At 39.1% G+C, this 17,568-nt stretch overlaps 1 protein-coding gene across 5 annotated transcripts in view; it reads right to left on the bottom strand.

Moving 5' to 3' along the window:
* Nucleotides 1–10,203: 10,203 nt before the first annotated feature.
* Nucleotides 10,204–17,568, bottom strand: part of RUFY3 (RUN and FYVE domain containing 3) — an 82,674-nt gene continuing 75,309 nt past the window's right edge. For 3 of the 5 annotated variants that reach the window (XM_043572521.1, XM_043572523.1, XM_043572525.1), the window contains 4 exons: nucleotides 17,179–17,243; nucleotides 14,291–14,318; nucleotides 13,435–13,503; nucleotides 10,204–11,646 (listed from right to left, as the gene is read on the bottom strand). In XM_043572521.1, the coding sequence (XP_043428456.1) occupies nucleotides 11,503–11,646; nucleotides 13,435–13,503; nucleotides 14,291–14,318; nucleotides 17,179–17,243 (306 nt within the window). In that variant the 3' untranslated portion in view covers nucleotides 10,204–11,502. Of the gene's footprint in view, nucleotides 11,647–13,434; nucleotides 13,504–14,290; nucleotides 14,319–14,405; nucleotides 15,009–17,178; nucleotides 17,244–17,568 lie in introns of those variants that run through there. The other 2 variants (XM_043572522.1, XM_043572526.1) reach the window with 2 other exon arrangements.

The raw sequence follows: 17,568 nt of genomic DNA on the forward strand, positions 1-17,568 counted from the left end.
CCTAAGAGTATTTATTTTGGAGTGTGTGTATCAACCAAATATATTTTTGTTACATCAAGTCCTGGTATAGTGTAAGAAGACATTGTTAATTTTCATTTGTGTTTTTATCATATGAGCTTGAAGTAACCATCTTAACATCTTCAGTATTACTACTTAAATAGAAATGTGTTTTCATATATGGTTGAGTGTATCAAGCTATCAAAACTGGTGTCTATAGTGGAGTGATCTATTACAATATGATCTTTTCTCTCTGTTTAGCAGTAGGTATCTAATTTGCCATGAAAAAAATCTGTAGGAACTGTTGGGATTGGGGTTGGTGAGAAATTCATTTGCAAATATTTTAAAGCCAATGAATTCTCATTTGCACATCTCTAGGAAAAGAATGAGAGCAAAGCTTATGTGGTGGGTAAGCATGAAGGGGTGTATCTTACCACACTAATGACTGAGTACTGCGTACAAAAGGTGGCCGTTCTTGGGAAGTCATTTTATAAATTCAGACACTTGACTATACTCCTTCCTTGAATAGGTGATAGCTTGTAATTTAGGCTAGTAAACGAATGATTGCTAAGACGGCAAATGTAGTTGCTGGAAGGGGAAGAAAAGCACATAATAGATTAAGAGTAATCTTTTATTCCATCCAATCAAAAGACATATTTCTCTCTCCTGAACTTTGACAAGACTGGATTGTGTATTATTATTAGCTATTGAAAGAAGTAATGACAGTGAATTTCGCCCTTCTGCTTGGGTCCTTTTGTGTCTTTATAATCTCTTTTGTGGTAAAGCTATAAAAATAGCAGGTTTGGATATGGCCAGGTTACCCATCCTGCTTTAGATAGCTACTAGAATTGCAGGAGGGAACTCTGTGTAGACACCCAGGAGGAGATGGCTAAAGATCATGATCTGATTGATACACCCACTGATACGAGAGAATGAAGCAGTGTCCCAAAGTGTTTGTCCTTCTGCCTGGTCGAATAAGGCTTCTGCCAGGTAGGAAAGGAGACTGTCCACTGTGGACTGGAAGTCTCTGTGGTGTAGGGAGGAGGAAGCAGAAGAAGGCCACTTACAGCCACATGCCCTTTTGAGGCAATGGCCTTGCTCATTATTAATCAACATGCCCTATTGGCATCCTCTGCCATAAACAGTCCCTTAGCAGATTCTCACTTGGCGAGGTTTTTTTTTTGAGTTACATTCTATTCAGTAACATTCCATTGTTCTAAGAGTTTCCCCTAAATTATGTGAAAAGGTTCACATTCAATTGGCAGGACCTTATTATGGAGTAGAATGGTTTATCGGCAGTAAAGTAGAGGCAGGCCTAAGTTCCAGGGGCTTTGAAAAAAATTGCTGTAATGTAGTAGGAATACATTTTCCCTCAATTCAGCAGACTAGAAGAGAATCTCTGAAGTTTGTAGGAATGGAATAAAGCTGCTATAAACATTCATGTGTAGGTTTTTGTGTGTACATAAGATTTCAGCTCATTTGGGTAAATACCCAGGAGTATGATTGCTGGATCATATGGTAGGACTATGTTTAGGTTTGTAAGAAACTGCCAAACTCTTCCTAGGTGGCTGTGCCATTTTGCATTTCTACTAGCAATGAATGTGAGTTCCTGCAGCAATTTGTTCTTATCAGCATTTGGTGTTGTCACTGCTTTGGATTTGAGCTATTCTAATAGATGTGCGCTGGTTCTCTTGTTTTAGCTTACAATTCCTTGATGACCTTAGATGGTCAGCATCTTTTTATGTGTTTATTTACATCTTCATATTGCCTTTGGTGAGACGCCTTTGGTTTGGTTTGCCGCCCAGTATTTTAGTTAGGTGGTTTTCTTACTGGATTTTAGGACAGGGATATATATATAGGAAGGTTTAGTTTGGTTCTTAAATCTGTATGATATGAAAATAAATGGTGGGGTAATTTGTAAATTGTTTATATTTTATTTTTTGAATGAAATAAAATCAAGAGATATGAAAGGGTAAACAGTGAAGTCTCCCTCCCATCCTGTTCTTCAGCTACATAGATCCCCTTCTCAGGCAACCCTGCCATCAGTTTCTAGTGTAAACATTCAGTGATACTTACTGTGTAGATAAGCAAATATTAATAGATATTTTCATTTTAAAAATATAAATTTATAGTATACTATACATGCTGTTCTGTGCCATTTTTTTCCATTTAATACATCCTAAAAATCATTTTATATCCGTATATAAAATCCTCTCATTTTTTAAAATGTACAGTATGGATGTACATAATTTAACCTGTCCCTTACTGGTGAACAGGAAAATTGCAATCTTTTGCTACTGTAATGCTGAAATGAATTACCTTGTAATAAACTTATGTCATTTTGTACATACATAAATTTCTCTAGGATAAATGGTCAGAGTATGTGCACTTGTAATTTAGATCTACAGTTAAACTTATGTGTATAATTTTTTTTTTCTTAGTTTGCACCAGCAATGCAAGTGCCCTCATTAACACAGCATATTAGCAGTCGATTCTTGGCCAATCTTGAGAGGCTAAAAAAAAAACCCCAAACACAATGGTATTCTTCTATGAGGTGGCATTTCATGTTTAAGACTTGTGGGATTTCCTTTTCTGTGAATTGTCTTTTTTTCTCTCTTAAAATCTCCATCTACTTATTCTCTTCATATTAATCTTAAAGCAGATCCAAGACATGGCATCATTTTATCTAAATATATTTCAGTATATATATTGTCTTTAAAAAGGACTTTAAAATAATACCACCATTCCTAAAAATACTAATTTCTTATCACAAATATCTGAAAAATAATGTTTTGAAAAGTTGATTTGAATCAGGATCTAAACAACAGTCCACACTCTGCAGTTGGTTATGACTTTCCCCTGTAATATTTTTAATTTTTTTATTATTATTAAAAATTTTTTTTTAATGTTTATTTATTATTGAGAGACACAGAGAGACAGAGCATGAGCACGGGTGGGGCAGAGACAGGAGAAGACACAGAATCTGAAGCAGGCTCCAGGCTCCGAGCCGTCAACACAGAGCCTGACGTGGGGCTCGAACTCACAAACTGTGAGATCATGACCTGAGCTGAAGTTGGACCTTAAGTGACTGAGCCACCCAAGCGCCCGGCCTGTAATATTTTTTAATAAAAAATTTCAAGCATACAGAAAAGTTGAATTATACATATACCTATACCTACACCTAATAATATTTTGTCTTATTCTCTTCCTCACTTTATATCTGTATATTCATCAAGCTATCTTTTTTTCTTTATAGATGTCAAAGTTGCAGACATTGATCTTAAGCGTTGATTGATCTTAAGCATTGATCTTAAGCTTGATCTTAAGCTTTTTGGAATACATATTGTTAATTAGGGTTTTTTCTTGAAGTAAAATTTACAGTTAAGTGAACAAATGTTAAGTGTACCTTCCACTTGATGAGTGTTAATGTACAATTGTGTAACACAAACCCCAAGCAAGCTATGGAGCATTTCCATCACATCAGAAAATTCCTTTTCCCAGTCAATTCCTACACCACTCCCATCCCTTCTCCCTGTTAGAATTTTGTTTTCACCAGAGATTATTTTGGCCAATTCTAGAACTTCATATAAATGGAGTCATACAGTATGTATTCCTGTGTAAATTTTCACTCAGCATGTTTTGAGATTTCATTAATGTTTCAGCTCTTTGTTCCTTTTCATTGCTGAGTAGTATTCCATTGTATGAACATTTCACAATTTAACCTTTCACTTAGGCGAACAACTGGTGGACGACGGGCTGTTTCTAGTTTTTGGCTCTTATGAATAAAGTTGCTCTGAACATTCTTGTGCAAGCCTTTTTGTGGATCTATGTTTTAATCTTTCTTTTCAGTAGTAGAATATCCTAAATTGTACGATTGATTATCTTTTTAATTTTACTAGAAATTGACATACCTACCTTTCTCCAAAGTGGTCATCCTATTTTATATGGACCAACAATATGAGAGTTCCAGTAGGCCCACATCCTCATTGTTTGGTGCCAGCTTGTAATTTTAGCCATTCTGTGTGTAGTGGTATCTTGGTTGTGGTTTTAACTTGCTGTTCATGACGATGTTGAGCATTTTTCATGTTTATTGGCCATACAAATATCTTCTTTAATGAAGATGAAGTGCCTATTATTTCTTTTAATCCATGTTTCCCTGTCCATTACTTTTGCCCTTATTTGAAGAAATAAGATTTATTTATAGAGGTTTCCACAAACTGAATTTTGCTGATTGCCTTTTTGTGATGTTTTTATATTGTGTTTGGGTTTTTTCTTAATAGGAGCCCTTCTTTTTTTTTTTTTTTTAATGTTTTTATTTATTTTTGAGACAGCATGAGCAGGGGAGGGGCAGAGAGAGGGGGAGACAGAATCTGAAGCAGCCTCCAGGCTCTGAGCTGTCAGCACAGAGCCCGATGCAGGGCTCAAACTCATGGAGTGTGAGATCATAACCTGAGCTGAAGTCAGACGCTTAACCGACTGAGCCACCCAGGCGCCTCATGGAGCCCTTTATTCTTTTAAGGAGCTAACTCTATGAATACCTTTCCCTCTGGCACTTTGTCATTTTGGTTGCTTATCATGGTAGAAATTATTTTTATGGGGGCGCTTGGGTGGTTCAGTCAGTTAAGCATCCAACTCTTTTTTTTTCAACGTTTATTTATTTTTGGGACAGAGAGAGACAGAGCATGAACGGGGGAGGGGCAGAGAGAGAGGGAGACACAGAATCTGAAACAGGCTCCAGACTCTGAGCCATCAGCCCAGAGCCCGATGCGGGGCTCGAACTCACGGACCGCGAGATCGTGACCTGAGCTGAAGTCGGACGCCCAACCGACTGCACCACCCAGGCGCCCCTAAGCATCCAACTCTTGATCTCAGCTCAGGCCTTGATCTCAGGGTCATGAGTTCAAGCCCCTCATTGGGCTCCATGCTGGGCTTGAAGCTTACTTTTTTAAAAAACCAAAAATTATTATGTGGTGCAATTCTTAAATCTCCCCTTGTATGGCTTCTAGGTTTTGTGTCACAATTAGGACATCCTAGTGAAATGATTTTGAAAGTACCTGGTAACAAGGCATGAAGCCAAGGTGGATTGGAATATGGATGGACCTAGTGATACTCACAAGGATCACCAAGATACATTTAAGAAGCTGGCTTCCAAATGATCCAGACTGAATTTGAAGTCCACAGGTGAAATTTCACAAGTATATTCAAAGACCGTGATTGCAAAACATAACTGGTTCTAACTGAACTAAAGAGGCTCTCAACCTTTCTTTCTGGCACGTGATAGTGACATTAGGGAATAAAGACCAAGAGTTAAAGAGAAACTGAGTTATTCACAATTTCTGGTAGGCTGGCTGTAATTCCATCCATTTCTTGTCCTCTTGAGAAAGCAAATGGGGGAATACAAGCCCAATACAAGTTGGGCTAATTTTTAACCTTTGACTTCTAAGAATACATTTTTTTTTGAAGTTTATTTATTTTGAGAGAGAGTCGGTGTGCAAGCAGAGGAGGGGCAGAGAGAGGGAGAATCCTAAGCAGGCTCTGTGCTCTTAGTGCAGAGCCCGCGGGGGACTTGATTTCATGACTGTAACATCATGACCTGAGCTGAAATCAAAGAGTGGGATGCTTAACTGATTGGACCATCCAGGGGCTCTGAGAATAAATTGTTTTTTGATAGACCTTATAGTTGATTATGAATGGATGCTATTGTGTCGGAAAGCAGCACCCCCCAAATGGTAAGGCACTGTTGCTGCCTGGGGACTTGTATAGCTTTTCTACTGAACCTGCCTGTTGGAGGCCCGAGTGCTGTGTCTCTATCAAACTCAATTATTAACTTGTAGGAATCTGACATCCTCAGCAATGCTTACAACTGGTCACTGGCTCTATTTTTAACTAATTTTACATTTCAAGATAATACGTTGTCTGAATAAAGTTTGCCTTTTATTCTAAAGTTTATTTTTTAATTTATCTTGAGAAAGAGACAGCATGAGCAGGGGAGGGGCAGAGAGAGAGGCAGAGAGAACCCCAAGCAGGCTCTGCACTAGCAGTGGAGAGCCCCATGCGGGGCTCAAACTCACAAACTGTGAGATCTGGACCTGAGCCCAAACCAAGATTTGGTTTCTTAACCGACTGAGTCACCCAGGCGCCTCCAAGTTTACCTTTCATTCTAGGTGTAGAAATGGTATTTCTCAGATACTTGATTTCTGATTTGATAGACTGAGATGCTTATAAGATTCTCTTATACAAAAGTAGTTGTGTTAACAAAATTAATTTTCCTCAGGATTGTTGACAATAAAAGATCTCAATAATTGACAAATCTTCAAGCCCACCAGCATCTAAGAATCCTTGAGATTTGACCTGAGGGACTTCTAAGTGGATATATTAGGCTAAGTTATTTGAAAGATGTTTTATAATCAATCAAAACATGGTCACTTCTGAAATACAATTCCTTAAAAAAGGCCTACATTTTCTGTTGAGCAAAGCTGAAATGAGGTTATAATAGACAGTGGTCCTGAGAACTACTTCAAAATCACTAGTCTGTCATTGAGTCCTTTCACAGAATGGTTAAGTTCCCTTTAAGAGTTTCATCATACATTTTTATTGACTTACTCTGAGGTATAAATCTGACTTAAAATCCTCATTCTGAGGAAAATTCTTACTCTATTTGGAAATAACATCTAGGGAGTTAAATTAAGTTCTGTAAGGTTAGACCTATAGTTAGGAGTATGAAAACACCCTTTTTTAAACTTAATTTCAGGATAGTTTTTGGTATACAAAAATATTGCAAGAATAGAATTTCTATATGCACCTCACCTAGTTTCACTACTGTTGACTTCTTACATTGCTACAGATTTGTCACAACTAACATTAGTACATTGCCATTAACTACATTCCACACTTCAGATTTTTTTTGGCTTTTTCTTCATATCCTTTTTGTCCCCAGGGCACATTACATTTAGTCATCGTGGCTCTTTAATCTTAGACTTTTTTATTTTGGATGACCTTGACAATTTTAAGGTACACTGGTCAGGTACTTTGTAGAATGTCCCTCAATTGGAGTCTTCTGAGGTTTTTCTCCTGGTTAGACTGGGGTTATAGGATTTGGGGAGGAAGAACACAAAGGTGCCATTTCACTACACCTTGTGAAAGATTCACGTTCTAAGCGTGACTTATCACAGGCATCAGTTTTCATGATCTTGCCAACATAGAGTTTGCTAAGTGACTATAAATTTCCTCTTATTTCTTTCTATATCATACTTTTTTGAAGCAAGTTACTAAGCATGGCCCACATTGAAGAAGCAGGAAGTTCCATCTTCTTGAGGAATAGTAGCTACATAAATCATTTGTAATTCTGTGTAGATGTGCCACTTCTCCCTTACTTATTTAATCTTTTATATCAATATGGACTCCTCTAAAGTTTTATGTTTTGGTTTATAATCCTTTATTACGTTATTTTGTTGCTCCCACTGTTTTTGGTTTTTATGCCACTTCCTTACTTTCTGGTATTACAAGATGTCCCCGACCTAGAATCAGCCATTTCTCCAAAGAGCCCTGGTTCCTTTTATTGGAGAATGGTATTAGAAACCAAACTTAAGTTTCTTTTTATTTCTTATTTTTGAGAGAGTATGAGCAGGACAAGGGCAGAGAGAGAGGGGGACGGAAGGTCTGAAGTGGGCTTTGTGCTGACAGCAGAGAGCCCAGTGTGGGGCTTGAACTCCCAAACCGTGAGATCATGATCTGAGCCAAAGGCAGGTGCTTAACTGACTGAGCCACCAGTCCCCTCAGAAACCAAGCTTTTGTCTTTTTTAAAATTTTATTTAAAAAAAAATTTTTTTTTAATGTTTATTTCTGAGACAGAGAGAGACAGAGCATGAGTGGGGGAGGGGCAGAAAGAGAGGGAGACACAAAATCTGAAGCAGGCTCCAGGCTCTGAGATGTCAGCACAGAGCCCGAAGCGGGGCTCGAACTTACAGCCCATGAGATCACGACCTGAGCTGAAGTCGGACGCTTAACCGACTGAGCCACCCAGGCGCCCCACTTTTTTTTTTTAACATGAAATTTATTGTCAAATTGGTTTCCATACAAAGATTGAATGCTGGGTTGTGCCCGTTGTTACCAAGTGTTGGCTTCCAGGCCCTTTCAGCAGAGGGAGCTGTGTACCAACCCATATTCATCTTCCCCAACCGAAATTCTGTATCCACTTTCCCCTTCCCTCAGCCTTTGGCAACCACAATTCTACTGTGTCTGAATTCGACTGCTCTAAGGAGTCTTGCAAGTGGAGTCATATGTCCTTCTATGGCTGGCTTGTTTCACTTATAATGTCCTCAAGGCTCATGCATGTAGTAGTAGATGTCACAATTTCCTTCCTTTCTAAGGCTGAATAATATTCCATTGTATGTATCTACTGCATTTTATTCTTTCATTGGTCAGTGGACACTTGGGTTGCTTTTCACATTTTGGCTATTGTAAATAATACTGTGAACATAGGTGTATAAATGTGTTTTGAGCCCCTGCTTTCACTTTTGACTACAGTATACCCAGAAGGGGAATTGCTCTATTACGTCTTAATTTTAATTTTTTCAGGAACCATCACACTGTTCCACAGTGGCTGCACTGCTACCAACAATGCACAAGGGGTTCTAATTTCTCCACAAGTTAATTTTGATGAAGTCCAACCTCTGTTATTTTTTGTTGTTAACTGTGCTTTTGGGGTCTTACCTAAATTTTTGCCAAATAGTTGTGATGAATTGTTTCCTCTTTTTTTCCTATGAGTTCTAGTTCTAGCTCATTTGTTTAGATCTTTGAACAATTTTGAGTTAATTTGTGTATATTATGTAGTAGAGGCCCCACTTTTTTTTTTTTTTTTTTTGGCATGTGGACATCCAATTTTTGTCAACAAATTTGTTGAGAAGACTGTCCTTTAAGCCCCTTTTGGTCTTGGCACCCATCTCAAAAATCTTTAGTCCATATATGTGAAGGTTTATTTCTAAGTTCTTTCACTTCATTGGTCTTGGTCTTTATGCCAGTACCATGTTGTTTTGATCACTGTAGCTTTGTAGTGAGTTTTGACTTCAGAAGTGAGACCTCCAACTTTGTTCTTTTTCAAGATTGTTTTGGCTATTTGGGTGTCCCCTGAGATTCCATATGAATTTAAGACAAATGCTTCTATTTCTGCAAAAAATATGGGTATTTTTGATAGGGATACTTGGAATCTGTAGATGGTTTTGGGTAGTATTGACATCTTAATGATATTAAGTCCTCCAATTCATAAACATGGAGTGTCCTTCTATTTGTTGGTATCTTTAATTTCTTTAGGCAGTGTTGTATAGTCTTCAGTGTACAAGTCTTCTGCCTCTGGTTGTTTAGTCCTAAGAATGGGATTCTTGTTGCTACTGTGAATAGTGGAAAGAACAGTTTTTAAGGAAGACAGACCTATGAAGTCAAGCCTTTCATGACTTCGTTTCCTTGCTTTTGTTGACAGCTACACTAATAACAGATTGTTGGAGCTTTGTTTCAAAAAGAGAAAGGGCGAGGCGCCTGGGTGGCTCAGTCGGTTGAGCGTCCGACTTCGCTCAGGTCACGATCTCAGGTCCGTGGGTTCGAGCCCTGCATCAGGCTCTGTGCTGACAGCTCAGAGCCTGGAGCCTGCTTCAGATTCTGTGTCTCCCTCTCTCTGGCCCTCCCCCTGTTCATGCTCTGTCTCTCTCTCTGTCTCAAAAATAAATAAATGTTAAAAAAAAAAAAAAAGAGAAAGGGCTGGGGCGCCTGGGTGGCTCAGTTGGCTGTGCGTCAGACTTCGGCTTAGGTGGTGATTTCACGGATCATGAGTTTGAGCCCTGCATCCGTGGTCAGCACAGAGCCTGCTTCAGATCCTCTGTCCCCCCGCCTCTCTGCCCCTCCCCTGCTTGAGTGCTTTCTCTCTAAAAAAATAAAACATGAAAAAAATGCTAAATAGCTTATGTGTAAGTCTCAATAAAATCTCAGTGGCTAATTATTCTTCCTCATATTCCATGTACAGAGCTGCCTCTTTTCAATTTAATTCAAAACTAATTATAAATAACTTTTGCTAGTTTAGGATAATTCCCCATATTATCTGTAGCACTTAGAACAGTGCTGAAAACATGTAGGTGGCCAAAAATAAGACGAATGAAGAACCACGCACACACACACACACACAGAAATATTTAAAGGGAAAAAAACCAGTCAACAACCTAGACAAGACTATTAGATTTTATTCTTTCCTAGTACTCTTATAGCTCAACTTCACCATGTAACAAGCCAGACTTCCTGAATAACAACTCTTTCCCAGGCTATAACCCTTCTCAGGAGACAGAATTTATCAAGTATCATGGTTCCAGGATGTTTTCACCCCAGAATTCTAAACCAGTTACAGAATCGTATCTTCTTAGGTCTTAATTGGAATCAAACAATCTAGGCACATGTAACATAATCAAAATAGCATATACCATTTCTTTCCTTCCCTTGTGGAAAGCACATTCCTCTTTTCCCCCAAAGGGTTTGTTATGAAGAGATGTTTGAGTGTCACGTTTTCCAAGAAACCTGTCTACCAGTTCAAATTCTTGGCTCAGAATAAGGTATCGCTTATTTAAGAAAATTTAATAAATATTTTGATCTAATTGTTCTCAGACATGGACAAATTTGTTTTACACGCAACTTAGCTTTGCTTTCAATAACTACTTGCAAAAGTCAAACCCTATCTTTAAAATATCTTACAATTTTCCTTAGGACTTGGGAGAGCAGGGAAGGATGAGGAAGGGAGTTGGCTTATTTTTTAGTAGGACATTCTGAAGAGGGCAGATATTTACTTTTGAAGTCATTAAGTGGATAAACTGTCAAGTGTTTCTCTTCTGATATTGAAAACATTTATAGCCCAGGGCCTTTCTGGTCCTGAAACTATAATAAATTATAATATTGTTTTAAGTACATTCAAAATTTATATTACTCTTTAATTTCTTTTCCCTGAGTTTGGGTTCACAGTTTGGTAGAGATACTTGAAAGAGGTAGTTAGTGGGGGTGAAGAGGAAACAATGTTTATGTCTAGCAGCACCCAGGGAAAATATATAATATCTATTATTTTGATCTCAGGTAACATTTATCTTTCCCCCTTGAATCTGCACAATAGAGGGAGATAATCATTTTCCTTTTCTTATCTGTTGGACTCTCTCTCCTATTATATTCACCCCAGTATTATTATCACTATTCATAAAAATGAATAGCCCCTCCAAAGACAAGCTACAGAATTAAGCCTTCAAGGTGGGATTGTTTAGATTTAGAAGAGAGGGGCTCAACTGAGTAACTTTTATTCATACAGTCATTAGGGAAAATGAGCAAAATTTCCAGGACCCCCAACTACTCACTGCCTTTTCTCCCTGGACCTGGTTTATTTAAATCATTGCTATCAATTCTGGAGTTGATTCTAAGGTCTGGGTTCTAGGAAATCTTGACATCTAACACAGGTACAGACACTGGTCCAGGCCTTGGCTTCCAGTCTTACGATGGGCTGGCGGAATACTGTTTCATCAGATGCTCATGGCAGGGATTGCAAACTCGCTCAGGCTTGATACTCGAGGGAAGAGGCAGTTCATTTGTTGAGCAGGCATCACAGAACGTTCCTCTGCAGTTCTTACACATATTCTACAAGGAGAAGAGGAGGTTAGGTGGGGGATAGAGGAGCAGGGCATATAGATGCATGGAACAGAAAAGGCCAAATATGGTAAGTGCTCAATACCTAATTATTAACTAATGTCTGCTATGTGCCAGATAGTATCTGACCAAACACAGTTTCTGCCTACAAGGAAGTCTGTCTAGTTCTTAGATCTAAATGAAGAGAAGCAGTGCCACAGAATTCAAAAGAACAAATAATACACAAATTGCTTACTTTTAGAATGTTCCCACCCATTATATTCACTTTTATGTGGGCTAATTCTAAAATTAGTTTGCAAGTACTTAAGAATACTCCAAACAAGGCGGGCAGGCAGTGAGTGACCTAGCCATGGACTGGGTAGCGGTAGCCAGCCTAGGATTAAAAAACTTGCTGAGCATGAAGTGAAAGTAGAATTCTTAATACACTGATGTGCTTAATGCTTCCCTGTAATACTCTACAGACATATCTTTTGGGATATCAGCGCAGCAGGAGCACAGCTTCCCTACATCCTCTTTATAGGGAAATCAGTCTCTTTATTAAGCATTTTGAATATTTAGTGGCCATGCAATGGGACAGCACGTGGGTCATTATGGCAGTGTCACTGGTAAGGCTGTGTGGTAGGGTGGCACACACATAGCTCCAAGGGTCCCTAGTAAAGGCTGTGAAGAGTAATTCCCCCCGTTAATAATGCTGCTTTCTCCCGAACAATTCACCTTCCTGAGGATGCAGCAGAGGTAGGGGGTCACTTTTATTTGAAAGCCCGAGAGGAATTTTCCTCTGACATATTGTAGTTACTGTGCAGAATTAGAAAAGCCAGAATTAGGTTCTCTTCCAGAAACAGACATTATTTCTGTAATTCCAACTCTATAAAGGCAGTTCATCTTTATCTGATTCCGTTAAGACTAGGTCATATTATAGTTTTGCTTGTTAAAATTCAGCATGATCACAAAGGGTGGCATAGAGGCTGCAAAGGCAGAATTCGGCACATTTCCTCATCTCTTCCAAGCACTTGTTTCTTACAGTCATTTGCCCATTTCTTGAACATCTATGAACTGGGGACCACATGACATGTGGGTGGGGGGATGGATATTACTATGAGCAGGTCAAAGACCTGGCTATCAGAACACTTGCTGTATCTGAACACTTCCTTCACTCTGCCTACTCTAGCAAACTGGGGAAGCGCTCAAGCAGAGACCCTTGAGGATCCGAGGGGAAAACAAGTGGTTTTGGTGGAGAGAGCTCATTTCCCTCTCAGAGGCTGATTCTCCAAATAATTCAAAGAATCTCCCTTCCCCAAAACTGTCTGATTTGTTCTAAGCAGGATGGAGTACTGGAAGAGTACAGACTTTGGGGCCAAAGTCAGGCTGCAGCTGGGCCTTGCCACTTATGACTTGAGTAACTTTGAGAAATGTGCTTCACATCTCTGAGCCCAAGGTTCATCTACAAAATGATGTCACAGAGGAGATAAGCTTTACAACAGGGACTTGGTCAACGCTTTGCTCATTACTCTTTCTCCAGCACACGAGATAGCACATTCTACACAGCAGGCACTCAATAAACATTTATAAATTTGTTTTAAATTCTTTGTATTTGTGTTCATGGGGATTTACTGACATGACATACTATGACTGAAAAAAATGGGTACACAATAAATGCTTGCTCCTTTTGCTTTTTCTCCCCACTCTGCCCTCTACACAGCAAAGTCCCTGTTACTGAAAGGGACTAGTGGTGTAACGGACATCCTGGTGAAGAACCTGTTTGGTTCTCAGCATCGTTACCTTTGCAAGGCGGCCGTCTTGCTGGCACAGCTGACACATCTGTGGCTTTGCAGAGAGCAGCGGCTGGTCCTAAACCACATATTGAGCCAGTTAGTTTCTCTTGGTCGCAGAAACATGAATACTTTCAGAATACTCATTTTTTTTAAGTTACAAAATTAACACAACCACACTACAGGCTATCTGGAAACTAAAGAGACAAATTGTATACGGTCCTTGCGCCTTAATACAACTCTACTAATCCTATCACTATCCTTGGAGCTCTTTTCACTTTTATAATAAAGTAACATGTGATTTCAGTTATAAAAAGAAAATTCAAGTATACAAGTATGAAGAAAGAAGTTTTAAAAAGCCCCATCCCTCTTTTCCTATCATATCATCAGGAATAGAAAGCAATATTCTATTTTGCTTTTTTTTTTCTTTTTTTAAATTCCTAACAGATAAATGAAAGGGGTGACTCAGTCATAGCAGCCTGTGTCTTCTTTCTCATGGGTTGTCGTATCCTATTATATATGCAAAGTATCTTACAACCATTTATATTTGTTTATTTCCAAGTGAGCAAGAAGTATTTTTTCTGTTTTATAGAAGAGAAAACTAAGGGAAGAGGAGGCACTCTCTTAGGTCAAAGAGAATTTCTAAGAAGTGAGACGTGCCATTTCCTTAGTAAATTGCTCAGAGCTGTACTACTTCCTGTGAGAGTTTCAGGCCAATGCGTGTTTGTTGAGGATACTGTTAAAAGGACGGGGCACAGAGGCCTGTGTGCATTCATCTACTTCCTGTGCCGCCTGTGTTCAGCTAGGAATGGGACAGCCAACTACATCATTTACACGAGACGTTTGAGAACAGGAGACTCGGTTACCTGTTCATTCGCAGGGGGAGACGGCAGCCTACAATGGAAAATTAAAAACAGTAACAAACAGCAACTTATTATATTTCCATGTGAATCATTTCAAAAGCAAAGAAAAAGCATTACCATGGTTCTTTTATGTTGTTGGGACTGACATAATTATTAATCTTAACCTCCAAGGAGAAGCAATTTTTGTAGTTAAACCTATTACTAGAATCTGATCCTTGACCTACATTATGGTTCCTGTTTAAAAATGGATTTGGAGTTACATTTGTTGTTTTCTTTTTACTGCCAAGAAAATAGTTAGCACTTGTATCCCAGCCTATAAAACTCCAATGGCCAATGCTATACATTTTAAGTTTCTTTTTTCTAATATTATAGAAACCTATTATATGTCACGTATTAATCCCCTCTTCCAAATATTCTTAAGATGTGAACTTTAGCAAATTAATGAGGGAGAGAATGGATGAGATTGTCACAGTTCTGGGGATAATGCACCACACATCCACAGTGGCTCCAGTTCTCTTCCATCGAGTGGCAGGGTGACCACCAGAGTGACCAGGTTCTCAGCTGTTCCTTGGACCGTAATCCCAAGAAACCTGGGTATGTTTTAGGACTGTAGTTCAGGATCTGGGAGCTGCTTTAGACAAAGGACTTATACACAGAAGACATGGTAAGTAGAGGCAACTTAGGTGTGCCACCTTGCCTCTCTGCTCCTCAGTTTTCGCATCTGTAAAGTAGGAACAGATGATTAAACTTTCCTAAGAATTAAAATGTTAAGGAAATAATGAATGTGACGTGACACAGACATAAGGTAGTCTTGTCTTATATTCCCAGGGCCTAAATCAAAACCTGGCATATAAGGTCCTCCTGATTGTAAAGTACTTGGTTTTAGGCTGGAATGGGGCCGATTCTGAAAGGCTCTTTTAAGTCCTTGTTAATTTTATAGCCTTTCTAGTTCCTTTCTGTGGCCCATACTGATCTGTGGGGTAGTTTAAGGTTAGTCCTACATCAGACCATGCTCTCTTTGGGAGTAAACTTAAAGGCTTTGGAATCATTCTGGCTTTGGAGGCCAAGTGCCTGCATAATCAGTCTACTGTTGGGACTCTGATTTATCTTCTCCAGCAGCTACTTTGCTCAGGTGACACACGGCCTTATTCTTGAGGCATCAAAGCCTAGACAGGGACAGCTGCCAAAAATGTACACTGCATTGTTCTCTCCAACCCCCACTGTGGTGTCTTTCTTGTTATTAACCTTTGCTGTTGTTGTTGTTGTTGTTGTTGTTGTAACAGAGTGAATTTTGGAGCAGTTTTAGGTTCACAGAAAAACTGAGCAGAAAGTACCGACATTTCCCAGAAAGTATTTCCAATATACTTTACCGGCCCCCCATGCTCCCCCAATATCTACATTCTGTAACAGAGAAGGGGGGGAGGGGGTAGACAATGTTACAATCAGCAAACCTACACTAACATGTCATAACTACCCAAAGTCTGCAGTTTACATTAGGGTTCACTCTTGGTGTTGTACATTCTATGGGTTTGGACAAATGTAAGACATGTATCTAGCATTACAATACCATAGGAGTATTTTCACTGTCCTAAAAAATTTTTACTGTGCTTATCCATGCATATCCCCTAACCCCTGGCAATCACTGTCTCCATGGTTTTGGCTTGTCCAGAATGTTATACAGTTGGACCACCTTTGTTTTTATTTTATTTTATTTTATTTTATTATTTTATTTTTTCAATATATGAAATTTATTGTCAAATTGGTTTCCATACAACACCCAGTGCTCATCCCAAAAGGTGCCCTCCTCAATACCCATCACCCACCCTCCCCTCCCTCCCACCCCCCATCAACCCTCAGTTTGTTCTCAGTTTTTTTTTTTTTAATGTTTATTTATTTTTGAGACAGAGAGAGACAGAACATGAACGGGGGAGGGACAAAGAGAGAGGGAGACACAGAATTGGAAGCAGGCTCCAGGCTCTGAGCCATCAGCCCAGAGCCCGACGCGGGGCTCGAACTCACGGACCGCGAGATCGTGACCTGAGCTGAAGTCGGACGCCCAACCGAGCCACCCAGGCGCCCCTGTTCTCAGTTTTTAAGAGTCTCTTATGCTTTGGCTGTCTCCCACTCTAACCTCTTTTTTTTTTTTTTTCCTTCTCCTCCTCCAAGGGTTTCTGTTAAGTTTCTCAGGATCCACATAAGAGTGAAAACATATGGTATCTGTCTTTCTCTGTATGGCTTATTTCACTTAGCATCACACTCTCCAGTTCCATCCACATTGTGGATGGAACCACCTTTGTTTTTTAATGCAGTGGCACTGTGTAGTATTTTATTTTTACTTGCTAAAATAATTGTTAAAAGTTCATTTCCTTGATACTATCCTAATACTTTTCATAGTGAGCAAATCAGATGAAGAGTTAAGAAAAAGACAAAGAGTTAGGCTGTTTGAGACCCTTAAGAGAAAGGACACGAGGGAAATGAGAGGATTTAGGTGAAACATAGCTGCCCTCCACTAGCTCACAAGTAGAAACAAGTCCTACTCAAGTACACTAAAGACCCTGAGAAATGCTATGACTCGTACTTCGTTCCTTTGTGATGCCGACCCAGTAAAGATGAAACATAATCTTTGAAGTGATCATGTGAGTTTGAGGACTAACCAGGGGGAGAGTCGGAGGACAGCTTGATTATTACCCTGCTTTCTTCTAAAATGGACTAAATGGGTTTGGTTTTAATACGTGCTCTCTGCTTGACTTGTTCATGCCCCCTTTGAAATAACTTGCTGGAGTATTACTATTACAAGTCAGTGTCTGGTCAGTGCCATTGCCCATATGTACCGAAAGGTCCCTCTTTCCACCCAAAATACATTTATATCTTAGTATTTTATTAACAAACACCTGTGGCTTTCGTCCAGGGGCTTTTTAAGTTTAGCATTTTCCTCTTGAATTCTGTGCTTCCCATCCTGCCAAAAGAAAACAGCCCAGTATATTAATTATTCAGAATGCTAAGCAGTGATGATGCTGCAGACATTTTCTTCTGTATTGACTTAGCTTAGGCATAACACTAAGCAGCTTTATTATTATATGGAAGGAATTTACCTTCCAGAATATTTCCTCATTCTTTGCTCTAATTACTTTCTTAACAAATTATTCTGATAGGGTTTGCAACAAATGATTTTCAGAGTAGGTATTCTCCTTAACTCTTGCAATTCAAATAAAATTCAGAATATATCCTATTTACTTGCAAAGTGAGCTCAAGGTATCAGTTACTGCTTAGGGTATGTTAGT

Source organism: Prionailurus bengalensis, chromosome B1, assembly GCF_016509475.1.
Source record: "Prionailurus bengalensis isolate Pbe53 chromosome B1, Fcat_Pben_1.1_paternal_pri, whole genome shotgun sequence".
NCBI classification, from domain to species: Eukaryota; Metazoa; Chordata; class Mammalia; order Carnivora; family Felidae; genus Prionailurus; species Prionailurus bengalensis.